This window comes from Hippocampus zosterae, chromosome 10 (genome assembly GCF_025434085.1).
Source record: "Hippocampus zosterae strain Florida chromosome 10, ASM2543408v3, whole genome shotgun sequence".
NCBI lineage: Eukaryota > Metazoa > Chordata > Actinopteri > Syngnathiformes > Syngnathidae > Hippocampus > Hippocampus zosterae.
In genome coordinates, this window is record NC_067460.1 from 4,144,764 (window position 1) to 4,169,736 (window position 24,973).

Sequence of the window (24,973 nt, forward strand, 5' to 3'; positions counted from 1 at the left end):
TCCCAAGTAGATCCGAGGAGTGTCGAGGAGAAAAAAAACAAACATGTGCGTGTGTGTGTGTGTGTGCGTGCGCGCGTGCCCCGGTAAGGGGAGATCTAAAAGTAGATCTTCGGTCCAAAAAGTTTGGGCACCCCTGCGCTATGTTTTGTTCTGTCATTTGTACTCTTGGGAGTGACTGCTACATTTGCAATAAATACTTTGCCGTAATGCTACATAATGATGTTTAATCCGCCCATTGACAACGTTAATGCCGATATGTCAGACTACAGTTAAGAGTGCAACCAGCACGATAAAGGGAGATAGAAACATGGGAACTAAAATGTGAAAAAAAATTGTTTAAAAAATCGCTGGTAATAATTTTGATTGGCTGGTGTTTAAAAAAAAACTTAATTTAGAACCCTGGTTACAGCTCTTTTCTTTGGACAAACAAGTCAGGAAATCATTCTTTACAAAAATATAAATAAATTGAAAAGTGACTTCGACAAAATATAGTGTTACTTGAAATGTTTTTCGCATTGACTACGGGATTTTGAGGTAAATCCCTACTTACTGACAGCATAGGAGATTATGTTTGTGTTTGTACATTCAGTACTTAAAATGTTTTATTATTATTATTATTATTATTATTATTTACTCCTGTTTTTGTTGTAATTTGTAAAAAAAACATTTCAAGCAATAACCTTTTCCTTATATTGTAGAGAGAGAGCGCCACCTGGATATTAGTGTGAATGGAATGGGTGGAAACAATGGGGATGGAAAAACTACATTGGATTGGAATAAAAAACTATGAAGTGGTTCATTTTTGGAACAATGAGCTCCGTTTAAAAAAAAAAATCAATTATGAACTATGAACTTAGTTCATTTTAAAATTTGTGAGCTGAACTTTGAAATAGTTTGCACCGTGAATCATCTGTCCCAACACTGGCCATGAGCCACAGTTTGGTGCGCAGTCAACCAGTTCTTTGATGTGTACAGTATGTGAGGCTTGCACAAGAGAGTCAACAGTTGCATGGTAGGAACACCCTGTTCTAAAAAAAATGTTTGGAGTCTTGAGTTCATGCTAATGATCACGCTTAGAGAGTAATGGAATACATTGACGGCATTGTGTAAAAAGGCTCATGTATTCTGCTTCAGGTAAAATGAAAAAAAAATCAGATTTAAAGGTTATAACATATTTTGCATGATGACAATTTTAACGCAGTAAGAGACTGTTGAGTCTTCGGACGCTTTCAAGACAGCAAGCAGCTCGACAAGTCGATAGGTTATCACAATGTAGCTCTGTGGGCCACTGTGACTCCATTTGCACAGTCGTACCCGCAAACAAACCAGAGATCTTTTCCGTACTTTGGGCCACAGGAGTAAAGTCATGTTGACGAGAAAAGCCCAACAGGATAAAGTTGCTCCCTTTATGAGGAGAGGCATATTGAAACATTCATTCATTCATTCATTCATCTTCCGAGCCGCTTGATCCTCACTAGGGTCGCGGGGGTGCTGGAGCCTATCCCAGCATATTGAAACATTTACAAACAAAAGTGCGAATTGTCAAAGTTGTCCAGACTGCTAGAGCGAAGCTAGCTAGCTTGCTGGCAAGCAGCACACCGCTGAAGTCCTAAAGGTGCTTTACCTCCTGTCACAAGTTACACAATTACTAATTTAAACATTTCATACACCGTTTAACCAGATAACTGTCAACCTTATTAACCGCTGTCCCTGAAAGGGCTAAAATATATTAAGATAATACACATCTCATCATTATTGGCTCATAATGTGTATGTCTGCTTGTGTGTTAATTCACCGCAACCTTTATGAGGAGAGGCTCTTGACAGGCCAATGGCCAGAAATGTGCCAGAGGAACTACAGTAAAACAAAGACTTTGGTCAATCTTGGACTCATTTTATCGATTTGTTTGTGCTCAACCCACTTAATGACTACGGATTGTCATTCATTCATTCATTCATTCATTCATCTTCCGAACCACTTGATCTTCACTAGGGTCGCGGGGGATGCTGGAGCCTATCCCAGCTGTCTCCGGGCAGTAGGCGGGGGGACACCCTGAATCGGTTGCCAGCCAATAGCAGGGCACACAGAGACGAACAACCATCACACTCACACCTAGGGACAATTTAGAGTGTTCACTCAGCCTGCCACGCATGTTTTTGGGAATGTGGGAGGAAACCGCAGCACCTGGAGAAAACCCACGCAGGGCCGGGGAGAACATGCAAACTCCACACAGGGAGGCCGGAGCTGGAATTGAACCCGGTACCTCAGCACTGTGAAGCCGACGTGCTAACCACTGGACTACCGGGCTGCACGGATTGCCATAGTTCCAGCATATTTTTGGCAGAGACGCTCATGATGTCAACTGGAGTTGTGCCTCTCCCAGACCTGTGAGTGATGCAAGCAGCTCAACTGGTTCTCTGCTCCCATATCCATTGTTCGGTTTAGTCTTGGTCTCATGACATCAAAATGTGAACAACAGCTCTAAGAGATTTATTGGTCCATTCAAGGGTCAAACGCCTGTTGTGAATTTCGCCATTCAGCTTCTCACGAGGAGGAACTTGTGCCAAAAGTACTCAAACATTTAACAGTTGGACATGTGCATTTGAAAGCGTGGAGAAGATCAAATCAAGTTTACCTGTAAAGGTTTGAATCCATTTTCGTCTCCTGAAATTTCGTCTGAAAGCAAAATATCGCAATTATTTTTGTGAGTCGTGTATGTCCTTACAAGGAACAAGCCTTTCAAGTTATAACATTGGGTTGACAAGGGTATAATTTTTAGAAAGGATCTGATTTTTTTTAAAATAAAGGATCACCCAGGATCATGCTGTCAGCCTAATTAACAAGCAATTGGAAGGACACAGACAAACAAGATGGTAGGGTGTGCATATGCCCACTAATAAGATAAGATATCCTTTATTTGTCCCACACTGGGGAAATTTACAGCCTCCAGCAGCAAGAATGTAGGTAGAAAGAAGAAAAAAACAACAAACACCGTTCAATTAAGTGCAATATAAATACAAAATGGATAAATCGCAGTGCTATTTACAATTGTCTTTCACATCATTTAATTATTATTATTTTTATTCAGCAGCCTGACAGCAGTCGGTAGGAACAAGCGTCGGTATCTCTCCTTCCAAGTGCTGTCAGGGCGGGCTGGAGGGGTCGGAGGGACTGTCCATCATAGCTTTTAGCTTAGTTAGCATCCTAATGTTGCCCGCCTCCTCCAGAGTGTCAAGGGAGCAGCCCAGGACAGAACTGTCCTTCCTGACCAGTCGCTCCAGTCTCTTTCTGTCCCGGGCTGAGATGCTGCCTGACCAGCAGACAATGCCAGGCCGATGCCACCACCGAGTTATACAAAGTCTTAAGGAGCGACCCTGAACCCTAAAATACCTCAGTTTCCGGAGTAGGAAGAGTCGGCTCTGTCCTTTCCTAATCAGGGTGTCCGTGTTTGTAGACCAGTCCAGTTTGTTGTTCAGAAGAACACTTAGGTACTTGTAGGAGGTCACCCTCTCTATGTCCATATCCTGGATGTTCATCGGTGCTGGTGAGGACTGTTTCCTGCAGAAATCCACAGCCAACAGTTTTCCTAGGGTTGATCTGGAGGAGATTCTGCTGGCACCAGTCCACAAAGTCCTTCGTCAGTCCCCTGTACTCCCGATCGTCCCCCTCTGTAATGAGGCCAACAATCGCAGAGTCAACGGAGAACTTCTGAAGGTGGCAGTTTGGAGTGGCGTGTCTTAAGTCCGAAGTGTAGAGGATGAACAGGAATGGAGCCAGAACAGTCCCCCGCGGCGCTCCACCACACGTACTGCATTTCAACGCGCCAGCACCCACAGGGAGGTGTGGATGGGTTGATTTATTAAATACAAACAGCCCACTCCCTAACTCCACAGCTGTGTGTGGAGTTTTTTCAACAGCTGGCAACATCATCCGCTTTGGCCTGTGTCAGCTTTGACAAGCTGGTCTTGCTCAAAGGGAACATGTCCCTATTGGGGTCGCCTACCTCCAAGGGGCAACCTGAGCAGTGGGCTGAACACACACACACACACACACACACAAAACACTTTTTGTGTGTGTAGAGTGATTCACGCTGTTTACAAGTTATAGTTTTTGTGTGTAAAGTGGTCCAATAACAATAAATTGTGCTGTTTGTCTTCTACTGCTGATATTAAAATAGTGGAGGTTTGAATAGGGATTCAAGTGGCCCTTAGCCTCTCTTCCGCGGCGTCATTCACAGATGCTTTTTTGGGGGGAGGAATGCTTTTTTTATGAATCAAGTCACTCATGTGACTCTCCGATTTTTGAACAGCCAGTGTCACTAAAATAGTTACATTTACTTTTTATTTCAGTTCATCATTGAAAAAAATAAAACAAAGGAAAAAACACAACTTAATATACATTGATTTTTTTTGCTTTGTGTGTGTTGTGGTGTTCAGTAAACTGACTAAAAATGGGAACCAAAACACAAATACATCCGTCTATTAACAGTGATCACAATGTCAAAACTGATTCATGACAGGAGTATGCAGGTGTAACCCTGTCACAAGATTTAAAAATAAAAATGACACACGCACACACACAAAAAATTGGCAGAAAATTTCAACATGGTTCACGATCTGCCTTTTTTGCAGTTACAAATTCAAAAAAAAAATTGAGAAATCATAAGCACCCTACTCATCCTTGGTCCTTATGATGTTTAAGTGATGAACTTGTTGCCAGGGTTCAGTGTGGACATCTGGGCAGTTTCAGCTTTAATGGCTGCAATGTTTGGATGCATAAAAATATATTTCTGCAACCACCTCAGATGGTGACAAAAAAAGAGCGAATATAGGAAAAACTTGAATTATTTAGTAGTGTATTATGTATATAAAGTGGCACTTTCCATGTCTTGGATTGAAAATGCCCAACCTGAGGATGCTCAATCACAAACAAAATATGCTACGCTACAGGGGAAAGTAACAAAGGCAACACCCTTGCAATGCGGTAGCCAGTGAACCCTGAAGGAGAGGTTTTGAGGACGGGTTAAAAAAAAAAAAAGTAAATACAAATTTCCTTCTTCAATTAAAACGGTATAACAACACATTTTTGTAATACAGAAATAATGTTGTGACTGACAGTTAGTCCAAATCTGCTGCGAATCCAGGTCTTTGACTTAGAAAGAAGCAATTGGCGTCTTTTGCATTGCCTGGTTGGGGCTGGATGGAGTTGGACAGGAAGAGCTTCGACGCTACAACCAATGTGCCGCGCCATTGTCACTACGATATGGTGGAGCATGGAAGGATCTGGAATAGAAAACATCGATTACATCGCACACCAACACAAGCGTATGTCCGTCTCACTCACACACTCACACACACACACACTGTATAGCATGTGCTTGAGAGTGTGGCATCATTTTGTCTGCTCACGACCTTCACTGCTGCCCTCTGGTGGCTGTTTACTGATGCCCCAAAAAGAAGGGCTTTTTATTTTTTCACTGGTGTCAGGCAGAATCCTTGTATTATAATAACCATCACTTTTATAAATAAATAAACAGACAGACAGATAGATATATATAGATAGATAGATGGATAAAGCCCATTGAGCAATTAACATTAAGACATTACATTACGGTCTAAGAGAGCAAGCAATATTCAATAAACTAATAACTCACAAAAATAACGTATGTTATTGATTCTTGATTTGATATTGACATTAGTGACATTGATATTACTGTTATTATATATTCCCGAGATGAAACGGAGGATCTCAAGGCTGATCCTCATCGTCAAACTTTCTGAACATGACACTCCCTTCTTGGGTCCAGACTTATAGGAATGTCCTCCAATTTTGATACACACATCGGGGGAAAAAATGCGGACATTAAGCTTCAATATTGTTCATCTTTTGGGAAAACGCTACTCGTGTTAATTTCTTACAATGTTCGACAATTATTAAACAGAGTCGGTAATATCAATGGTAAACTTTTTCTGCATCTCTCCAAGTGTTTACAAATGATCACTTTCATTTTCCTTTTTTTGGAAATCCCATGAACCCTGTCATCTGAACATTGCTAAACTCAAGCTAACGTTATTGCTTAAATACATGGAGTGTTTTAGTTGGAAGTAGCAGAAATGTATCATGCAACATGCTCTGCTTAGGTTTTTATACAACAAGAGCCAAAGATGAAGCAACAAGCTCATTTGCAGGACAAGTTGGAGGAGTGACGAGGAGCTTACCATGAATCTGGCTCACTGCGTTGCTCATTTTCTTCCTGAGTGACCGCTCTTCTCGATTGACATTCTTCCTCTACACACAGAGAAAGTGACATTAGAATGCACAATTCCAATTAAGAAAAATGTCAAGAGTTCTTAGTATGACAAAGCTCATAGATTTACAACTACAGTATAACACATCAGTTGAAGAAGAAGAGTTCTCTTTTCATTGACCAACTTCACGGCCATTTTGCTGACGATGAACGAATCAAGGGAAACTGGAAAAAAAAGGAGGGAAGTGGCCATAGGGGTTCTCTTACAGGGAAGGAGGTCAAGCTGGTACACGAGGCAGAGAAGTTCCAACTTGACATAGACGGACAGGACTTATCTCCACACATATCCTGGGCTGTGCTAACAGTTCTCTCGAGAGTGGGTGGACTCTCTTTCACTCTGGAGTTGCCCTGCAGAGTAAATATCGGCATACTCATTGCCCCCTAAGCTCAATGTCTGTACATTGGGGTGCACACCGGGTAGCCTCCCTCAGCCTTCGGGCGGGGGAGGCTACCAGGTGGGGTCCTGACTGTTGCTTGTGCCTATGCACCAAACAGCAGATCAGAGGGGGAGGAGAAAGTTATTCGCGACTCTATAAATCTTTGTACCAAATGTTGATTATTTGCTGAAGTGCCATTTTTGTGAACAGGCCGAGTCTGTTCCACTTTTAAACTTTCAAAATTTCAATGCCAATATTCAGTGTTCTTGATCATAAAGTTGTTTGCTCTTAAAAAAAGGACATACACTATTTAAGATGTTCGATCTTAACATCAGCAACATAAAAGAACACAAAATTGTTTATCATATTTTTTGTCGGAATATATAGTTCTAAAAAGTGTGAAGGGACAGGCCTAGGTGAGTGACCTGCGGCCATCAAATAGAGTCGAAATAACTGCAGATAAAACGGTTAAGAATGACTGACAAATTCCAGACTGTTAAAGCTTGTTTAAAAAAAATGCAGCAAACCTATAAAACTGTGGTGTTGAATGTGATGCAATGGAAAATTGGGGTGCACCCAATGAAAAATTCTCAAACCCTGCAAACACAACACAGCCACTTGTGGCCTTCAGGTACCTCCGTGACCACTGAATGGAATACAAACGAGGCTGATTCCAGTCAGACGCCTCTCTTCTCCCCTCCAGTGTTAAAAACTGTCAATTTGCTTTCGAAAAGAGTGAAGCCATTTTTGTTTATTAAAAGGGAAGTCAACCACGAAGTATCCATGATCTTAATTCGTTCCACTCGTCAAAAGACGGCATTTTGAATAAGAATGTATTTGCGTAATAGGAGTTAAGCAGCAGAATCCACTCGTTTCTGGCCATCTCAGGTGGACATTTTGCCACTTTGGCAACTGAAAAGAATAAATCAGTTGATCAGGTCACGACGAATCATGGCTCACCTGTTTTCTGAAGCTGAGACGTGATTGGTTATTACCTGAGCAACAGTGATATCATTTTACACAAATGCAACCTTTATCAAAATGCAGTGTTTAGACTAGTAGGGCTGCATAAAACCTATGTGACAAAGGTTTTTGAGTTGACATCCCCTTTAAGAGGATAAATACTTGAATCCTTCACCATCTCCTCCGACTAGCGCTGTGCTAGCAGGCGCTTGCGCATAAACTGACAAAATCTGCTTTGATGAGAGGTGCAACGTCTTCTGAGACAACACAGAAAGTCCTGTAACAACTGATAAAATGCCCTGAGAATACAATAACCGATGTAGATGAAAAGGTTCGCAAAACATTAGATCATTTTCTTACCAAAGGGGTTTCCTTCCACATTGTCAAGAAGATTGGCTGTAGAATGAGCAGTGCCCAATCTGGTAAAATTGAATGAAGAAAACTATATAAAAACAGTTCATTGTTATGCACGAGCTTCAACAATGTCTAGTACGTAGACATTTGGGAAGGACTGACAGACATTGAATTGCTGTGGATGCCAAATTCTGAATGAATGAATTTTCTTGATGCACTGTCGCCTTTTTTGCGAGTTCAATGTCTACTACACACAGACACAATTGTTGGCAGCCTGCTGTTGGGCAACAAAGTCAGACCAACTATTGTCACAGAATTAACCAGAAATTCACAAAGTAATATGACTGAAGGAAAATAAGACATGACATTTTTGTACTGAAGAGGAATTACTTTCAGGGGGAAAAAAACATTGTACTTGGGCTCTGAGCTTTGAGAACTGCGAGCTGAGAACTCTGAGCCAAAAAAAAAAGTCAGCAGGTTCTAGTGCACTCTCTAATCGGGCTCCAATACTCTGGAATGGCTTAACCGCAGAAATTAGAGTAGCTGCCTTTTTTGGAATGTTTAAGTCTCAAAATAAGACTTATTTGTTGGTCTGGTTACCCCCAAATACTGTATCTGGAATTTGGTTCAGTTAGTATTCTTTGATTGACCAGGCAGGACAGGTCTTAAGGAGAACCAGTTCCCGGAGACATCTATCGTTGGCACTTCATTTAATTCTTTTTTCAAGCGGTTTCTACCTAAGATTGGATAGCATCATACCGTATAATCTGATAAAGGTATTCCGCTCGAAACTGGAAGGGCGGCAGGGGGGATCAGTCCATCTGATCGCTTCTAAAGTCCCTGGACCAGGGTATGTTGTTGATTAACGTGAACTATAGGCCTGTGAAGCCCTTTGAGGCTTTTGTGCCTAAGGGCTTCATTAATAAACTTGACATTTCTTTTGAAGCTTAATTTTTGCATCTGTATACATCAGGGGTGCCCAAGCTTTTTTGACCAAAGATCTACTTTTTGATCAACCGACCTCCCGCGATCGACCGCACACGCATGCCTTGATGAACAGCCATAACGGCCCCGAAGATGAACAAAACAGAAAAAAAAGTTGACACAAGAGTTCGTGAAAAGGAAACGCGACATACCTTTGTCGAGACCTGACGCGGAGGATATGAGACACACTTTTGCAGTGTGTTAGCTATCGGAGCTCATGTGTACTGTTTTAAAATGCTTCTCTCTACCCTCTAGATTCCCATTCTTTGTCCGTGGTCTCGGTGAATTGTACATGAAACAAACTCTGAATGAGAATAATAATAACAATAAAAGATATAGCGCAACTGCTGCAATTCCAGCAATTGCAGCCGGCTGACCGCTAACAACTTCTGGTGATGCAGGTCACGCGCCACTGTAGGTTAAAGGTGACCTGCTATTTAAAATTTTTATTTTTTTTAAATAATTTTTGTGAAAGAGAGACTGATAGGATGCTAAATGTGCAGTGTGCACTAACACAAAAATATATCATTAATAACACACAAAACAATTGGTCTCCACCCCACCCCCACCACCCCTACATGCCTCGCGGTTGACTTGGGAACAGTGCGCGAGCCAACGGTCGATTGCGATCGACGTATTGGGCTTCCCTGATATACATGCTGTGTCTTATCAAAAAGTCCAGCTCCAGTTTTGTCTTATCTGGCAGAAGGACATACTCCCAGAATCTTTGTCTCGTGTCAAAATGCTGTATAACAAATTCAAGTCTCAATTTCAAGTTGCTGTTTTTTTTTTTTTTTTAACAGAAGGTTGCCAACAATTTTGTTCATGTTTATACATGCACATATGCTATATTAATTAAATTAAGTGTTAAAGGATACGAATGATGTTTCAGAAGTGTTCTCCTTTTCGACTTTCTTCTCTTTGTCTTTTCTGAAAATGTTCTGGCAATTTCAAAAAGCTTCTTTCTTGTCGCTGAAAACAGACAATTCATTTGGTTAAACATGAATTCGAAAATAAATGTAGGTAGCGTTTAAAATAGGAGACTTACATTTGCCCATATGTTTGAGTTTGTCTCTAAACAGCGCGTCTTCTGACACAGCCTCCGGTGAAGGTGCAGAGAAAGATTCTAGGGCACAATGACAACAGAACCATTGACTGTAATCCTACCGTATCTACTGTAGATCGATATAGAATCGTGCGAGGGCAATTAACCAATTAATCAACAAATCACATTGGACACGAGCATTCTATTCAATGCATAATGTGATAGCTTGACGGTGCCCATTGAGCGAATGATATCTACCTGTGCAATTCTCTGAGCTTGATGAATGACTGCACTTTGATCTCTTTGATTCGTATTTCAAGCGATCTAAAAAAGGAGCAAATGTTAGTTTGCATCATTGACATCATCATGAACCTAAAAGGAAGGAGTCCTTGCACAAAACAACATGTTGTGGGCGGACTGACACAAACAGGAGCTCAAGTTACTTCCATCTTGAGTGATCACGTTGACTCAACTCTCACCTCAACTGTATTTATAGAGCACTTTCAAACAGCCATCGCTGCACACAAAGTGCTGTACATGGAGCAACTAACAAATACAACCGTAAAGCAACAAATCAGTAACAAAGACAGTAGAAAGCACCAAACAACAACACCAAGATCAAATCGGAGTCATGCTGAGTCAAATGTCAAAGAATACAAGTGAGTTTTGAGGTGGGTTTTAAAGATGGACAGGCTTGCCGAATGTTCAGTGGGAGGTCATTCCAGAGAGAGGGACCAGCAACGGAAAAGGCTCGATCCCCTCTGAGCCTCAGTTCAGTTCTTGGTACTTCTAATTCTCAAACCACATTGTTTTGTGTTTTTTGTTATTGTAAAGTGTCCTTGGGTGTCTTGAAAGGCACTTATAAATAAAATGTATTATTATTATTATTAATGTCTGGTACGCAGACCTGAGGTGCCGGGCAGGTGTGTAGGGGCAGATGAGCTCAGAGAGGTAAGGTGGCGCGAGGTCATTTAGAGATTTGAAAACAAATAATGGGATCTTGAAAATAACTCTAAAATAGATAAGGAGTCAGTGACTCTTGACTGGTAGTCAGTCAAGAGGCAAGCAAAGGCATTCTGGACCAGCTGGAGGCGCTTCATGGAGGATTGGCTGACTCCAAAGTAAAGGACATTGCAATAATCGAGCCGGGATGTGACGAAGGCATGAATAACTGTCTCAAAAGTGTTCATGAAAGAGGTTGACATGTCCTTGAGCAATATACTCAACACCCAGTTGCTCCCGATGGTTGCATCATCATCAGGAGACTTAGACATTTAGTATCTGTACCGTGAAGGTAGAAAAGTACTATCCAAGTGAAAGCACTTTCATGAAATACTGCATTTTTTAAAACGTTTCAGGGACAGCGGTTACTACAGTGGACAGCTTATCAGGTTACAGGGTACATAACGGGGTTAAACTTGACGACCGTCATTAGCTTCCTTAAAACCCATGTTTTGTGTGTAGCTGTAGTTTTGTGAATACTTTAATACTTTTTGTTCCTAGTTGGGAATCAATATTCATGCGTGTCAAGCCAAGGAAAATGTTGTCATCATGTATTCAATTTTTGCCATTCCTTCATCTATATATATATTGCGCGTCGTCCCGCACGCGGTCTGTCCTTCCGTCTGCCCCTTTTCAAAACGTACCTACTTCACCGCGCCGCTGCGCGCCGCCACTGCGCCGCTCAGGCAGTGGCTCACTACGATCGCGCGGGCATCTTAGCGAAAAAATGTTGTCTACCCACAAGCATTGCAATAAAATTGTTAGTTATTTAGTAGAGCTAAACATCTTTATTTTCGCGATAAGCAATGAAGATGAACAAAAAGTTGAACCAAGCAACAACACTTTTGTGGGCCGAAGGCCCACCTTACCAGCCTTCCGCAGGAACTAGCTGATGAGCCGCCCGGAGGGCGGCGAACCACCACCTTACCAGCCTTCCGCAGGTAAGTTTTTAATATAAAACTTTTCGTTACTTCAGTTTTCACTATTGCTTTGTAAAATAATTTATGTTTTACAAATGTTATAAAGTAAACAAAACTGAGATAAATAAGTTCGTATTTTCCTCTCACAATGCAGCAACCATTTTAATATACATTATCTTCAACAATGCAACAGAAAATATTTAGCGACTACCAAACTCAATACTTTATGGTTGTTACACTGCTTGTACAGTATAGTAAATTATACAATGAAAAGTTGTAATTTTTGTAAAATTTCTTCTCAGATCCCCAAACGTTCTCAACGATGTTGAACACTGAGTATGAGAGAAGTGTATCATTATATACAAAACCACAAGGTCCAGGCTGAAACACAAACATAGTGAGCAGAACAGGTGGCCTTGAATGAGTGAAAGACATGTACCGGTATCACTGTTTCAGGTTGGGCATCGCTTGACGCCTTGTTTCGATTCCAATTCCAAACTACTATCAATTTTGATTATTTTCGGAGGCAGGTGAAAAAACATCTCCATGATTTAAACCGGTGATGTCTAAACAACGGCATTCCTTTTTTTTGTGTGTGTGGCCTGCGACAGACTAAAATAAACATTTAACATGCCCTACATTGGACCGGTACCAACTTTCTCCACATTGTGGTTAGGCAGGAATAATACACCCACACATGCTCCTGGTTCTCCTTCGTTGGCATTAAAATTAGGAGGCAAATTTTTTTAAAAAAGAATCAGAATGTTAGTCCCAGCGCCAATCAATTCTCGGTATCCGATGCCCAACCCCCACTTGTCTTGCCAATTGCTGTGTGTCAACTTATTTTCAGAAGACAGTAAATAGATACTGCAATACTAGATGGATTATTCTCTGTTACACTTTTCTACAGGACTGTCACTTCAGAAGAATAGAAGAAAAGGCTTGCTGAAATGTGAGTGGCGTGTCTCCGAAAAGCGTACCTCTCTCTAAGGCAACAAGAAACTCCCGGTTTCGCTGCAGTTCTCTCATGAACTCCTCGTTCTGTAGAAAAAGGGCTATACGCTCGTCTTCCAGATACTGCTTCAGTTTCTTGTCTTGCTCTGTTGCGACTGCCGTCAGATTTGGACGGCCAGTTGTGCCTGCAGCTCCAGATTGAGAACATGACCGGGTTGTCCAGTGACTCGAAGAGACCGAAGATGAGGATGGTGTGGATCCAAGCTGGGAGATATCGGCCTGAGTGCTCTGTGGAAAAGACAAGTCATAAGCAATGAATGGGCTTTGAAGTTCATTTTTGCTCAACAGTGAAAGGTTTTCGTGACTCGCAGCGCATTTGAAGCATTCTAAGCAAAAATTTTGCTCCCTTGCCCATTCCGCGGACGTGAAGTGAAGTGAACTTTTGCCGACGGCGGTGGGTTGACAACAGCCAATCTGCGGCAAGAACGTACTAAATATGTCACAATCCTTTGCTAAACAAGCACACAGCCAAAGAAAGTACATTTAAAAGTCATGCACAGCCACTAAGTCGTGAAATAAAAACAATTTGGGACAATATTATTGCGGTAGGGGTGCATGGTATAAATGGTACGGAGGCATTTAAAACTGTACAGCTTTTGGATAGTACCGGCAATTGCAGCGCCACCGCTAGCCACATGGTGTTACCATGTTTTAACGACAGTTGACTTCACATGGAGCAAGCTGGGGGAAACGCTGAATGTAACGCTCATGGTGACCGTGAACTATCTCAACACGACGCTTGTCTCAAGTGTGTTTGTACGCGGGGGTGACTACACTGCGCTTTGCTTTGGGCAGACAAGAGGAGGGGCACTAAACAAGTTGTAAACAATTCAGCCCACTCACCACAAGATACGCCATTTTCCTTGCTCTAAGTTATCTTAGCCTGTTGCTCCTTTTTGTCTCCGTCGCGTCCTATAAAGGAAGCTGGTGTTTACCTCTCCAATCGACAGACCACAATGATACTGTCCCACTTTTTTTTAATTTATTTTGCCACATGGTCATTGTGCACATGTGTTGTTTAGGAGACAAAGAAAAACAAATTGTGTGCCTTTTGACACTAAACGCCAAAGTGCTGTGTGCATACAGCCCATTGTCCGTCCATCCATTTTCCGATCTGATTATGCTCACAAAGGTCGTGGGGGGTGCTGGAGCCTATCCCAGCCGTCTTCGGGCAGTAGGCATGGGACACCCTGAACCGGTTGCCAGTCAATCACAGGGCACACAGAGACGGACAACCACCCACACTCACACTCAGATCAAGGGACAATTTGGAGTGTCCAGTCAGCCTGTCATGCATGTTTATGGAATGTGGGAGAAAACCGGAGTACCCGGAGAAAACCCACGCAGGCCCGGGGAGAATACACAAATTCCACAGAAGGAGGCCAGAGCCGGAATTGAACCCAATACCTCTGCACTGTGAGGTCAACGCGCTAACCACTGGACCACCGGGCCGCCCACAGCCCATTGTATGATGAATAAAGTTGTTTTTCACGGTTGTTGTGCGTGCATTATTGGACATAACATTTTGCCAATGAAGATGGAGTTTGACTTGGAACTGCTGCCCTCATTCCTCACTACCAGTGGCGTTCAAGACTGGTGGAGATCAGAATAGCCAAAACTAACGTGGCCATTTGCAATTCTTAACCACACCCTTCTTATTTTCATACTCTCAAAGCCACACAGACGTATGAAGACGTCCGCTTTGTTGGCTTAAAATTTCCCTCCGCTCAAGAGAGAGATTCTTCAAGAGATCATAGTTAGCTGTACATGTTCTACAAGAAATCTGTATCAAATGTTGTGGGCTTTGTTTCACTTACCTTTACACATTGTAATTGTTGAGGAAGGATTCTCAGGAAATCATCTGGGAGATTTCCAAGCAATGGAGGGTTCCAGTTCCGGAAGCTTTTCACCTTCTTGTGATCTGAAAGTGGCTGGTCTTCAAATCTATGAAGGGAAATACCATGGCAAGATAGAGAGATTCTTAACAACAACATTTGGAATATTTTTGTACAAAACATAATTTCCTATCAGTCATTAATACAGCGGTATCCTGATTTAGGAGTTTAATTTGCTCCATGACCTTGTTTCTAAAATTACCTTTCCCCATTGAAATGAGTGGCAATGGAATTCATTTGTTCCAAAACCCACCCCAGCCCCACCAAAAAATAATATTTAAAAAAAAAAAAAAAAAATGATGAATAGCACTTTACTGTATTGCACCTTATAAAAACAAATTCAAAACAGAATTCAATACAATGTAAAGAATGAAACATTTTCATACCTGTCAACTCATACGGTTTAGCCATAGTTCATACGAATTTTGTGGTGAATCTGACGTATATGGCCGTATCGCACAAATCATACGGATTCTGAAAATTTCAATTTTTTGTCGACTCTAGTGAGGATAAAGCAGTTAGGAAGATGAATGAATGATTTCATGCTTCAACTGAATGGACAATATGTTGCTCCTTCTGGTGTGTACAGTGGCTTGCAAAAGTATGAACTTTCTGACCTTTTGCCACATTTCAGGCTTCAAAATATAAAATTGGAATTTAGTGCGTGGGGAATCAACAACACCATATATATTTTTAACTTTTTGAGGAAATAAAAAACTGAAAAGTCGGTCGTGGATTCTTTTTCGGCCCCTTTTCCCGTCAAGTCAAGTCAACAGTATTTATAGAGCACTTTCAAACAGCCATTGCTGCATACAAAGTGCTGTACATGGAGCAATTTAACATGCACAATAAACAGCAAGACAAATCGGTAATAAAGGCGGTAGAAAGCACCAAACAGTAAAATCAAGAACAAATCTAAGTCATGCTGAGTCGAATGCCAAAGAATACAAGTGAGTTTTGAGGAGGGTTTTGAAGATGGGCAGCGAGGAGGCTTGCCGAATGTTTAGTGGGAGGTCATTCGAGAGAGAGGGACCAGCAACAGAAAAGGCTCGATCCCCTCTGAGCCTCAGTTTAGTTCTCAGTTTAGTTTAGTTCGTCAGTGGAGTCAGCTCTCTCAAGTACTTCCCTGATGATTCCAGAATGATCCAATATGGACCTAAATGTTGACGATGATAAACAGAGTCCATCTACGTGTAATCTACTCTCAGTATAAATAAATGCACCTGCTTGGTGATGGGCCCAGAGGTCTATTAAAAGAATAATGGAGAGTAAACAGCATCGCAAAGACCAAGGAACACTCTAGGCACATCCGGAATAAAGTTAGAGAATTTAAAGCACAATTAGGATACAAAATGTTTTCAAACATCTCCCGGAGCCCTGTTCAAGCAATCACATTGAAATGGAAAGAGTATGAGACAATTGCAAACCTACCAAGACTCGTCCGTCTCTCGAAATTTTGTTACAGCTGCAACTGTTGTCAAAGCGCAATATGAATAAAGATGTATTGTATTATACTTTCACAACGTCTGGAACTTGTCAACACACCGCACCGTTATTTCACTTTTCTTTGATTATAACTTTTAAAGAGCGAGAGAAGCCAAAATCTATATCACAATTTTAAATCCAATTAGTCGTCAACCCCAATAGATGCCTCAACAAAGATATTAGGAGGAAATAGAAAGCAAAGATAACCAGACCAAATAAGCTAAATTTGATCATTTCCCAGTGTGTGCCTCTCTCTAACGGACCAGTAAAAGCCTGGTCCACATGGCAATATTTTAAAATTGACAGTAGACTTCCAAAACATTTGAGACCCCACACATGAAGAGAGCGAGAGAATGGATAGATGGATGGATGGATGGGTCGCAGGTACAGCAGCTTTGAAAATACAGTGATTTGTGTGTAGCCACTCGGCAAAATCAACCCATCGCACACAAACCCGAATTCACTCAAATATTCCAGTCAGACGGGAAATCTGGCAAAATTTTGAAATTACCATATTTTCACGACTATAAGGCGCTATTAAAAGTCTAAAATTTTCTCCAAAATGGACAGTACGCCTTATAATGCGATGCGTCTTTTCTATGAGCCGAGTTCCAAAATCTGGCTGAGACCCGACATGCTGTTTATATAGAGAAAAGGCGGAAGTGAGGTCGGCCAATCAGTGAAGTGCGGGGAATCGGTCGGCCAATCAGTGAAGTGCGTCCGCGCACTTATATTTACATATCTCTCTCTCCATAATTTACATATATGAAGAGAGGTGGACGTGAGGGAGGACAGGCACGCAGGGGGTGGGTCCGGCAATGAGTGAAGGGTGGGCGTGTAAGGCACGCCTCTAGCAGGTACCAGCACATGTATAAAATGTGAGTGTGTGCATTATTGCAAAACAACTTCGGTTTTGGTTTTCAAGAACCCCCGAAAATGAGTTCCACAAAGAGACACGCCTACGAAGCGCAATTCAAGCTCCAAGCCATCGGTTATGCAGTGAAACACGGGAATCGAGCAGCCGCCAGAGAATTTAATATCAACGAATCCATGGTTCGCAAATGGAGGAAGCAGGAGAACGAGCTTCGCCAAGTCAAAAAGACCAAGCGCTGTTTCCGTGGAAATAAGGCGAGGTGGCCAGAGTTGGAAGACCAACTGGAGCGGTGGATTCTTGATCAAAGAGCAGCCGGCAGAAGCGTCTCCACGGTCACCATTCGACTAAGGGCGAAAACGTTAGCCGAAGAATTGAAAATTGAACATTTTCAAGGAGGTCCGTCTTGGTGCTTTCGCTTTATGAAACGGCGCCATCTATCTATGAGAGTGAAGACGACCGTGGCTCAGCAACTTCCAGCGGACTACAAAGAAAAGCTGGCCGTTTTCCGCACCTACTGCAGTAAAAAGATTGTCGACAAACGCATCCAGCCTAACCACATTACCAACATGGACGAGGTCCCGCTGACTTTCGACATCCCGGTGAACCACACTGTGGAGAAGAAGGGGACCAGCACGGTTGCGATACGCACAACGGGGCACGAGAAGTCAGCTTTCACTGTCGTTCTTGCTTGTCATGCTAACGGACAGAAACTGCCACCTATGGTGATTTTCAAGCGAAAGACGCTGCCGAAAGAAAAGTTTCCAGCCGGCGTCATCGTGAAAGCAAACCAAAAGGGCTGGATGGACGAGGAGAAAATGAGAGAGTGGCTAAGTGTATGTGTAGGTGTATGTTAAGAGACCGGATGGCTTTTTCCATGCCTCGCCGTCACTCTTGATTTGCGACTCCATGCGTGCCCATCTCACACCAGCGGTGAAAGACAAAGTCAAGCAAATGAACTCCGAGCTTGCCGTCATTCCCGGAGGCTTGACGAAAGAACTCCAACCGCTGGACATCGGCATCAACCGGGCGTTCAAGGTGAAGTTGCGAGCGGCATTGGAAAAATGGATGATCGATGGCGAACACAGCTTCACGAAGAGTGGGAGGCAGCGCCGGGCTAGTTACGCCAAGATCTGTGAATGGATTGTAGCTGCTTGGACGAACGTTGCTCCTAGTACAGTTGTTCGAGCTTTTGGCAAAGCCGGCATCATTTCCGTGGAGCCACATGACGACGAGAGTGACTCTGACAACGAGGGGGAACCCGGCGGTTTGAATGGATTACCGATACTTGCACAATTGTTTAATTCGGACACAGAAGATGACGACTTTGATGGCTTTCTGAGTGATGCTTGAGCAAAAAAAGTGAGTAGCTTGTAAATAAAATGCACCCGAACTCAGTTCTGCTTTCGTTGCCTTTTTAAAAACGTGTTTTAGCTTCGAGCTTCAGTGTGTGCTTCAAGCTAACGTGTTAGCGAACGTGTTAGCATGCATGCATGCCGTATGTTTAAGCGTATGTTTTACCACTTTAAAACTGCGCCTATTCGTGTGGTGCGTCCTGTATATGTGTAAAATACAGAAATGTCACCCATTAATGAGACTGCGGCCATTGGTACGGTGCGCCGAATAGTCGTGAAAATACGGTAAATGTGACAAATTGAAATTGAATATGGTCACCAGATGCAAGTCGAAACCTTTGAACCAAGAACTCCCGCCTTACCTTAGTGGGGGTGTCGAAGGGGCTTCTGGGTATTTTCTGTCAAAAATGTGCATGTCATATGTAGGTGGTGAGTAGATTGGAGGTGGTTCCTCATCTGAACTGTCTGGTTCAAGTGTTCTCTCCAGAATCTAGAGAGGAAGGAAGGAAAATAATATATATCACACACGTACAGTATGCTTCAATTCAATCTCTTCATGTCATTATTATGGTCTATATCCACTCCAGAAGGGATGGCAATTTAGTAAAATACTATCAATACTAATATGCATTGATGAGCTTAGACACTTTCCACTGACCTCTGGCGGGATACTGTCATCAGAGTCTGTGCTATCATCTGAAGCCTGTCCATCAATGCTCATCTGGAGAAGCTGGTCAATGGTGGCATCCACAGCTCCGTTATTGGAGCGTAGCACACACTCAATGACTTCATAGTCCATTGTCGGGAACATGATCTTGAAGTCCTCCATGGCCTGGTTGAACTCTAGGCGGCGTACCTGGCGGTTGGGTCTGCTGTTGTTAAGCTCGCCCTGTCCATCACTACCGCCACTGCTTCTAGATCCTCCATTACTACTGCTTCGTCGGAACAGGCTGGTCATCGTCAGGTTCTCGACAACCTAATGCTAGGATGGCCGTTAGGCGTGTGATCTTTAGGTGTTCCTCGGTTCCCTCTTGATTTATCAGCTACTCATTCTATCATAAACATAGTAGTCAGTTCTGGGTCATGAGTGATCCTCAACAGTTGGATTCAGTTGCCTTTGGCATGGCGCTGTCATGGGGTGTGAGGAGTGCATGTCAAGCCTCTTTTAGGTTTTAAGACCTACGATAGAGGGGGAAAAAAGGATATTATGTTACCTTGGCTATTTTATTTTGCTTAGAAATCGTGTAGTTCCTTTGACAGCTGTGCGATACCGGAGCTCAATTGCTGTGCAGTCCCGACCTTCAGTATGTATGTAACAAGATGTTCTTTCTAACAGCATCATTCTTTAGCCTAGTTGCACTGAAAACGTTTTTAATTGTAAAGAACACTATTTTTAAAAGTGGATAAGGACGGGAAGAGATACCCCTACTATTCAAGCAGGTTAAGCAAAATTAAAAACATTTATCGGTAATCTAAAAATTTACAGCTTGCAGCATCCGCTTCTATTGTATACTTATATCCCAACTTCATTTAGTGTGGATAAAGTCAAATTTTATTGCGGAAAAATTAATTCACATTTAGATATAAAATAGCTGGGTAGTAACCTGACATTTCTTTATTTGGTTAACATCAGCGATCCTTGAATCTTGTCTTCATTTGGTCACGTTTCAGTTGTTGCAAATTACACAGCCAGCAGGAAGATTTGGTGACCTGGTACTGGTGACATGTTTCACCTGAGAATTTACCTTTAAATCTGGGGTGAAAATGGTGAATAATCTCCTTGCTCAGCAATATTCACTGCAGCTACAACCTCATTCTGGCTGTACGCTACCTGACGTTTTTTTTTCCAACAGCTATGATTGTTTTAGAGTCAAGAAACTACCCATAAAATGTGTTATGAAACCCTAAAGTTTGAATTTCATGGTCACTGCCTCAACAAGTAGTCCATTGGTACTTGGCAAGCAATGTTTTGGTCTGATCCAAACAGGTCAACCATTCATTGGTACAGTGACAACATTTCTCTCAGCGTAGAAATGAAAAAGCCTTCACTGATTCGCCATCACCTCATCCTTGGTAAATTATACAGAGCAACGTAAAAACAGGACAGACGTCACCACGACTACTGAGGCTGCCATGATTGTTGCGTACCTAATTTACATAAATAAACCAATAGTCGGATTGGACGACGTGCCGTCACATGACTGTAGCACTAAAAATTACATCGTCTCAGGGGCTGGAAAATAACGATCTTTACTGTCAAATAAGACAAGAACCGCAGAATTACACGCGGTGGAATACAGCAATAGTGACATTTCAATGTTGTTGGCGCGCCGATGAATGGAACGAAGGTGAACGATACACAGCCACCGCTGATGGTCTCGGTCAGGGGTCCCCAACCGCTGGGCTACGGTACGTGGATCATTTGGTGCCGGGCCGCACAGGAAGAATAAATAACTTACATTCCTTCCGTTCTATTGATTTCGGAATCTGAGAGATGATTTATTTTGAAAAATTACCGGATCCTCTGTTATATCAGTCTACAGTAAGTGACTCTTGACGCAGGTGAATGCACACTTCTCAGTCACATGATAGGAAATGAAACCCAGGAGCTAGAAAAATGAATTTAAAAAAACAAACATCTTTGAAAAGTTGTTTTCGGGAAGGGAAAAAGGCCCAGCCAGCAGACAGAAGAGGAGCCTACGACTTTCAAGAAAGGCCACATTTAACAGACAGTATCAGGAGTCCTATTTCGAATACGGCTTTATCTCAACAGGAGATTCACACACACCACGCCTACTTTGCATAATAAGCGGCAATGGTTAGTCGTGTTTTTCATGCAGTTTTTATTTGCGGCGCATCTTATTTTGAAGGCATGTTTGAACGTTACCATAGCGACCAGAGAACGCTGCGGCCAGATAAGATGTTCCTTGTGTCATGATTCGTGTTTATTATTGTTTCGAAAATACCACACTTTTCATGCAGGTCATATCATATTGGTGTATCTATCCGGCCTTAAAGGCCCTGAAAATATTGTCTGACATGAAACCGGTCCGCGGGGCAAAAAAAGGTTGGGGACCGCTGGTCTAGTTCATGGTGTCAAACTCAAGGCTGAAGCCAGATTTGGCCCACCATGTCATTTTATGTAGATCGCTTAAACAAATCGTGGGTGACAACTTCCATGATGCTTGCTAAAATCTGTACCGAAATGTCAAATTGTTATGTGTAATAAATAATGTTGCGATTTTGTAATAATTTTGCAACCCTGTTTACACTCACTTGAACAACAATAATTGAACAAAAAACAAATAGCTGACTGTTTTCAAAACTAGTAAGCAATCTTTTTTTTTGTTTGTGTAAAAGTAATAATGTGATGTGATGATGAAACGTTAATTCGGTTTTTGTCATCACGGCCCTGCGAGGGAAGACGCAACTCCAAAGTGGCCCGCGACAAAAATTAGTTTGACACCCCTGGCTTTCATGACGACAATTTTGACATTCATACATAACTTGTGAAGACAACTTGGAAGGAGACGCAACACCCACAACAATACTACATCAGGGTAAAATGGGGACTGTTCAAAGGTTTATTAAAAACATCTTTAAAAGTTGGGCCAAATTTCATCAACCACACACTCCAAAGTCGTCGGCTGTGAAACAACTCTGTCTGAACAAGAAAGTAGTCACTTTTTAACTTTATTTCCACTTAAGTTCACAATAAGTTATATTGACAATAAAGGAGGGGGAGGGGCAATGAAAACACACCCCAAAAACACAAAACAATAACGATACACCTAACTTGAAACCTATGTGAGCCTTCAACATCTCACCTCTATAACAGGGGCCCCCAACTGCCGGTCCGCGGACCGGTCCGCAGGGCATTTGGTACCGGGCCGCACAGAAAGAACTTGCCTTAATTCCGTTTTATTTATTTCGGAATACGAAAGATGTTTTATTTAGAAAAATTACCGGATTCTCCCTACTCAGGAAACTGAGGTCTTTTGGGGTTCAGGGGTCACTCCTTAAGACATCCTATAACTCGGTGGTGGCCTCGGCCATCCATTATGGCATTGTCTGCTGGTCAGGCAGCATCTCAGCCCGGGACAGAAAGAGACTGGGGCGACTGGTCAGGAAGGCCAGTTCTGTCCTGGGTTGCTCCCTTGACACTCTGGAGGAGGTGGGCAACAGAAGGATGCTAACTAAGCTAAAAGCTATGATGGCCAGTCCCTCCCACCCCCTCCAGCCCGCCCTGACAGCACTTGGTAGCTCCTTCAGCCAGAGACTGTTACAACCGCGCTGCAAGAAGGAGAGATACCGACGCTCGTTCCTACCGACTGCTGTCAGGCTGATGAATAAAAAAATAACAATCATAATAATAATAATAATTAAATGATGTGAAGGAAAATTGTAAATAGTACTGCGATTTATCCATTTTGTGTTCATATTGCATTTAATTGAAAGATGTTTGTTGTTTTTTTCTCTTTCTTCTTTCTACATACATTCTTGCTGCTGGAGGCTGTAAATTTCCCCAGTGTGGGACGAATAAAGGATATCTTATTGTTACATCCGTCTGTGTCACGCTTGACTCACGTCAAACCACTTCTCCGTCACGTGACCGATTACGCTAAAAACAAAACGTTGGAGGTCGCGCAAACTGAGTTTTAAAAAACTGCTGGAGATCGCAAATGACGTTGGCCTTAAAAGTACGTTCGAGACAACTGGATTAAAATTATGTCTGAATAATCTGAGATTGCCACAATAGCACTGTTGCCATTTCTGACATTCTACCTGTGTGAGGTGGGGGGTTTCCGCAGCAACGGCGACTAAAACAAAATTACGAAGTAGACTAGACATAAACCACACACTTGAGGTGTCATTGTCTCTTATTACCCCGAGATGGTACCGTCTAGTTGCAGAAAATCGAGCTCGGGACTGTGGTGAGTCGTCATTTTCGTGCACTTTTAATTTGCGTTGTATCGTATTTAGAAGGCATTAAACATTACCATAGCAATCAGTGTTGCGGCCAGATTAGACACTCCATGTGTTTATTATTACATTTCGAAACACCACAGTTTTCATGCAGCTCATACCATATTATTTTGTTGTATTATTCCGCCACATTTTAAATGCCGGTCCCTGAAAATATTGTCTGACATAAACCGGTCCGTGTGGCAAAAAAGGTGGGGGACCCCTGATCTATAATATCAGTTGCCCTCGTCAAAAACATGTCTGCAGAACAAGGATGACTCTGGCGTTATATACAACACTTTGCTGCTGTGATTGTTGCTCATTGTTGCAACTCACTGCTAACAGGCTAACGGTAACGTCTCATCTTTTGGCAAACACGTTACCCTTGAAAATCGATATAAATACCAGTAATGGTCACGCCGTGGTTTTAAAGTTAAAGTTTGGAGAACATATCTGATTTCGATTGGAACTCTATTAACCCGAAGGCGAATTAGCTAGTTCATAGCACTCACTTTAAAAGGTCCCACAGATAATTGTCATCCACAAGGCCCGACTAACTTCCAGAAGCACCCAATCCAAATTGACTAAGCTTACATTTGTCACAGATCTAGGACATCTGCAATACGACTGTCTGGCCACTCAGGAATTTCGATTTTTGCATTTTTGCCCTGGTCCTTTTAGACAAAGAGAATAAATTCGGTATTTGGCACCACAGTACACATCTGATATAATGCATCAAAGACCTAACCTAAAGCGAAACAAGTATTTCAGGTTGGACATAATGCGGTTAGGCTACCGTTACTCACAGATTGGTTGCGTCTTGAGCAGAAAAGAAAGTATCCACAGTGTAGCGGTGTGTCAACAGAAGGGCCAGCTGTTGTAATGGGACGGTGGGCCGTATCACTTTACCGTAATGGGAAACACAAATATCCAGTCTCTCCTCCACACTCTGAGCAATAAGCTACACCTCAGCTAGCAACCGGATGTGTCCATTTAACTCGGTGCACACAATGTAAACTCTACACACTGGAGAAAGTTCAGTGCCAATTTTCAATGGATTGTTTGCGCTGCACATCTATTTAGACACGATTTGCATTACATAAATATGACTCGTTTCGTTCGTATTTTTTGCGGAATTGTCGTTGCCTTCTGATGGTAAATTCATTTAAAACAAAGCGAGATTACAAGTGCAACATATCGTCTAATTTTCGTCCATTATATATGAAGTGAAAAAAGGATGAAAAGTCCCGACATTGCATTTCTAAATGTGCCAGAAGAACCTGCACTATGTCGGAAAAAATATTCCAGTTCACTGTTAAATATTAACTTTTCAAATTAATGTGTCCCCGTCGTACATTTATTACTGCTCTTGTTTTTCCCCATTGTCTTTAGTTCTGTTTTGAAAAGCTTTTAAAAGAACATTTAATCGTGTAAAG

General features: G+C 42.2%; 1 protein-coding gene across 1 annotated transcript; it reads right to left on the minus strand.

Annotated features, from left to right (window-relative positions):
• Positions 1-4,383: 4,383 nt before the first annotated feature.
• cuedc1b (CUE domain containing 1b) lies at positions 4,384-24,526 on the minus strand. Its single transcript, XM_052079011.1, has 11 exons — positions 24,344-24,526; positions 19,231-19,751; positions 18,935-19,062; positions 14,784-14,910; positions 12,933-13,194; positions 10,289-10,354; positions 10,034-10,111; positions 9,864-9,957; positions 8,008-8,066; positions 6,219-6,288; positions 4,384-5,282 (listed from the first exon to the last, which is right to left on the minus strand). Coding segments are annotated over exons 2-11 (1,185 nt in total). The 5' UTR covers positions 19,531-19,751; positions 24,344-24,526; the 3' UTR covers positions 4,384-5,281.
• Between the last annotated feature and the right edge of the window lie 447 nt (positions 24,527-24,973).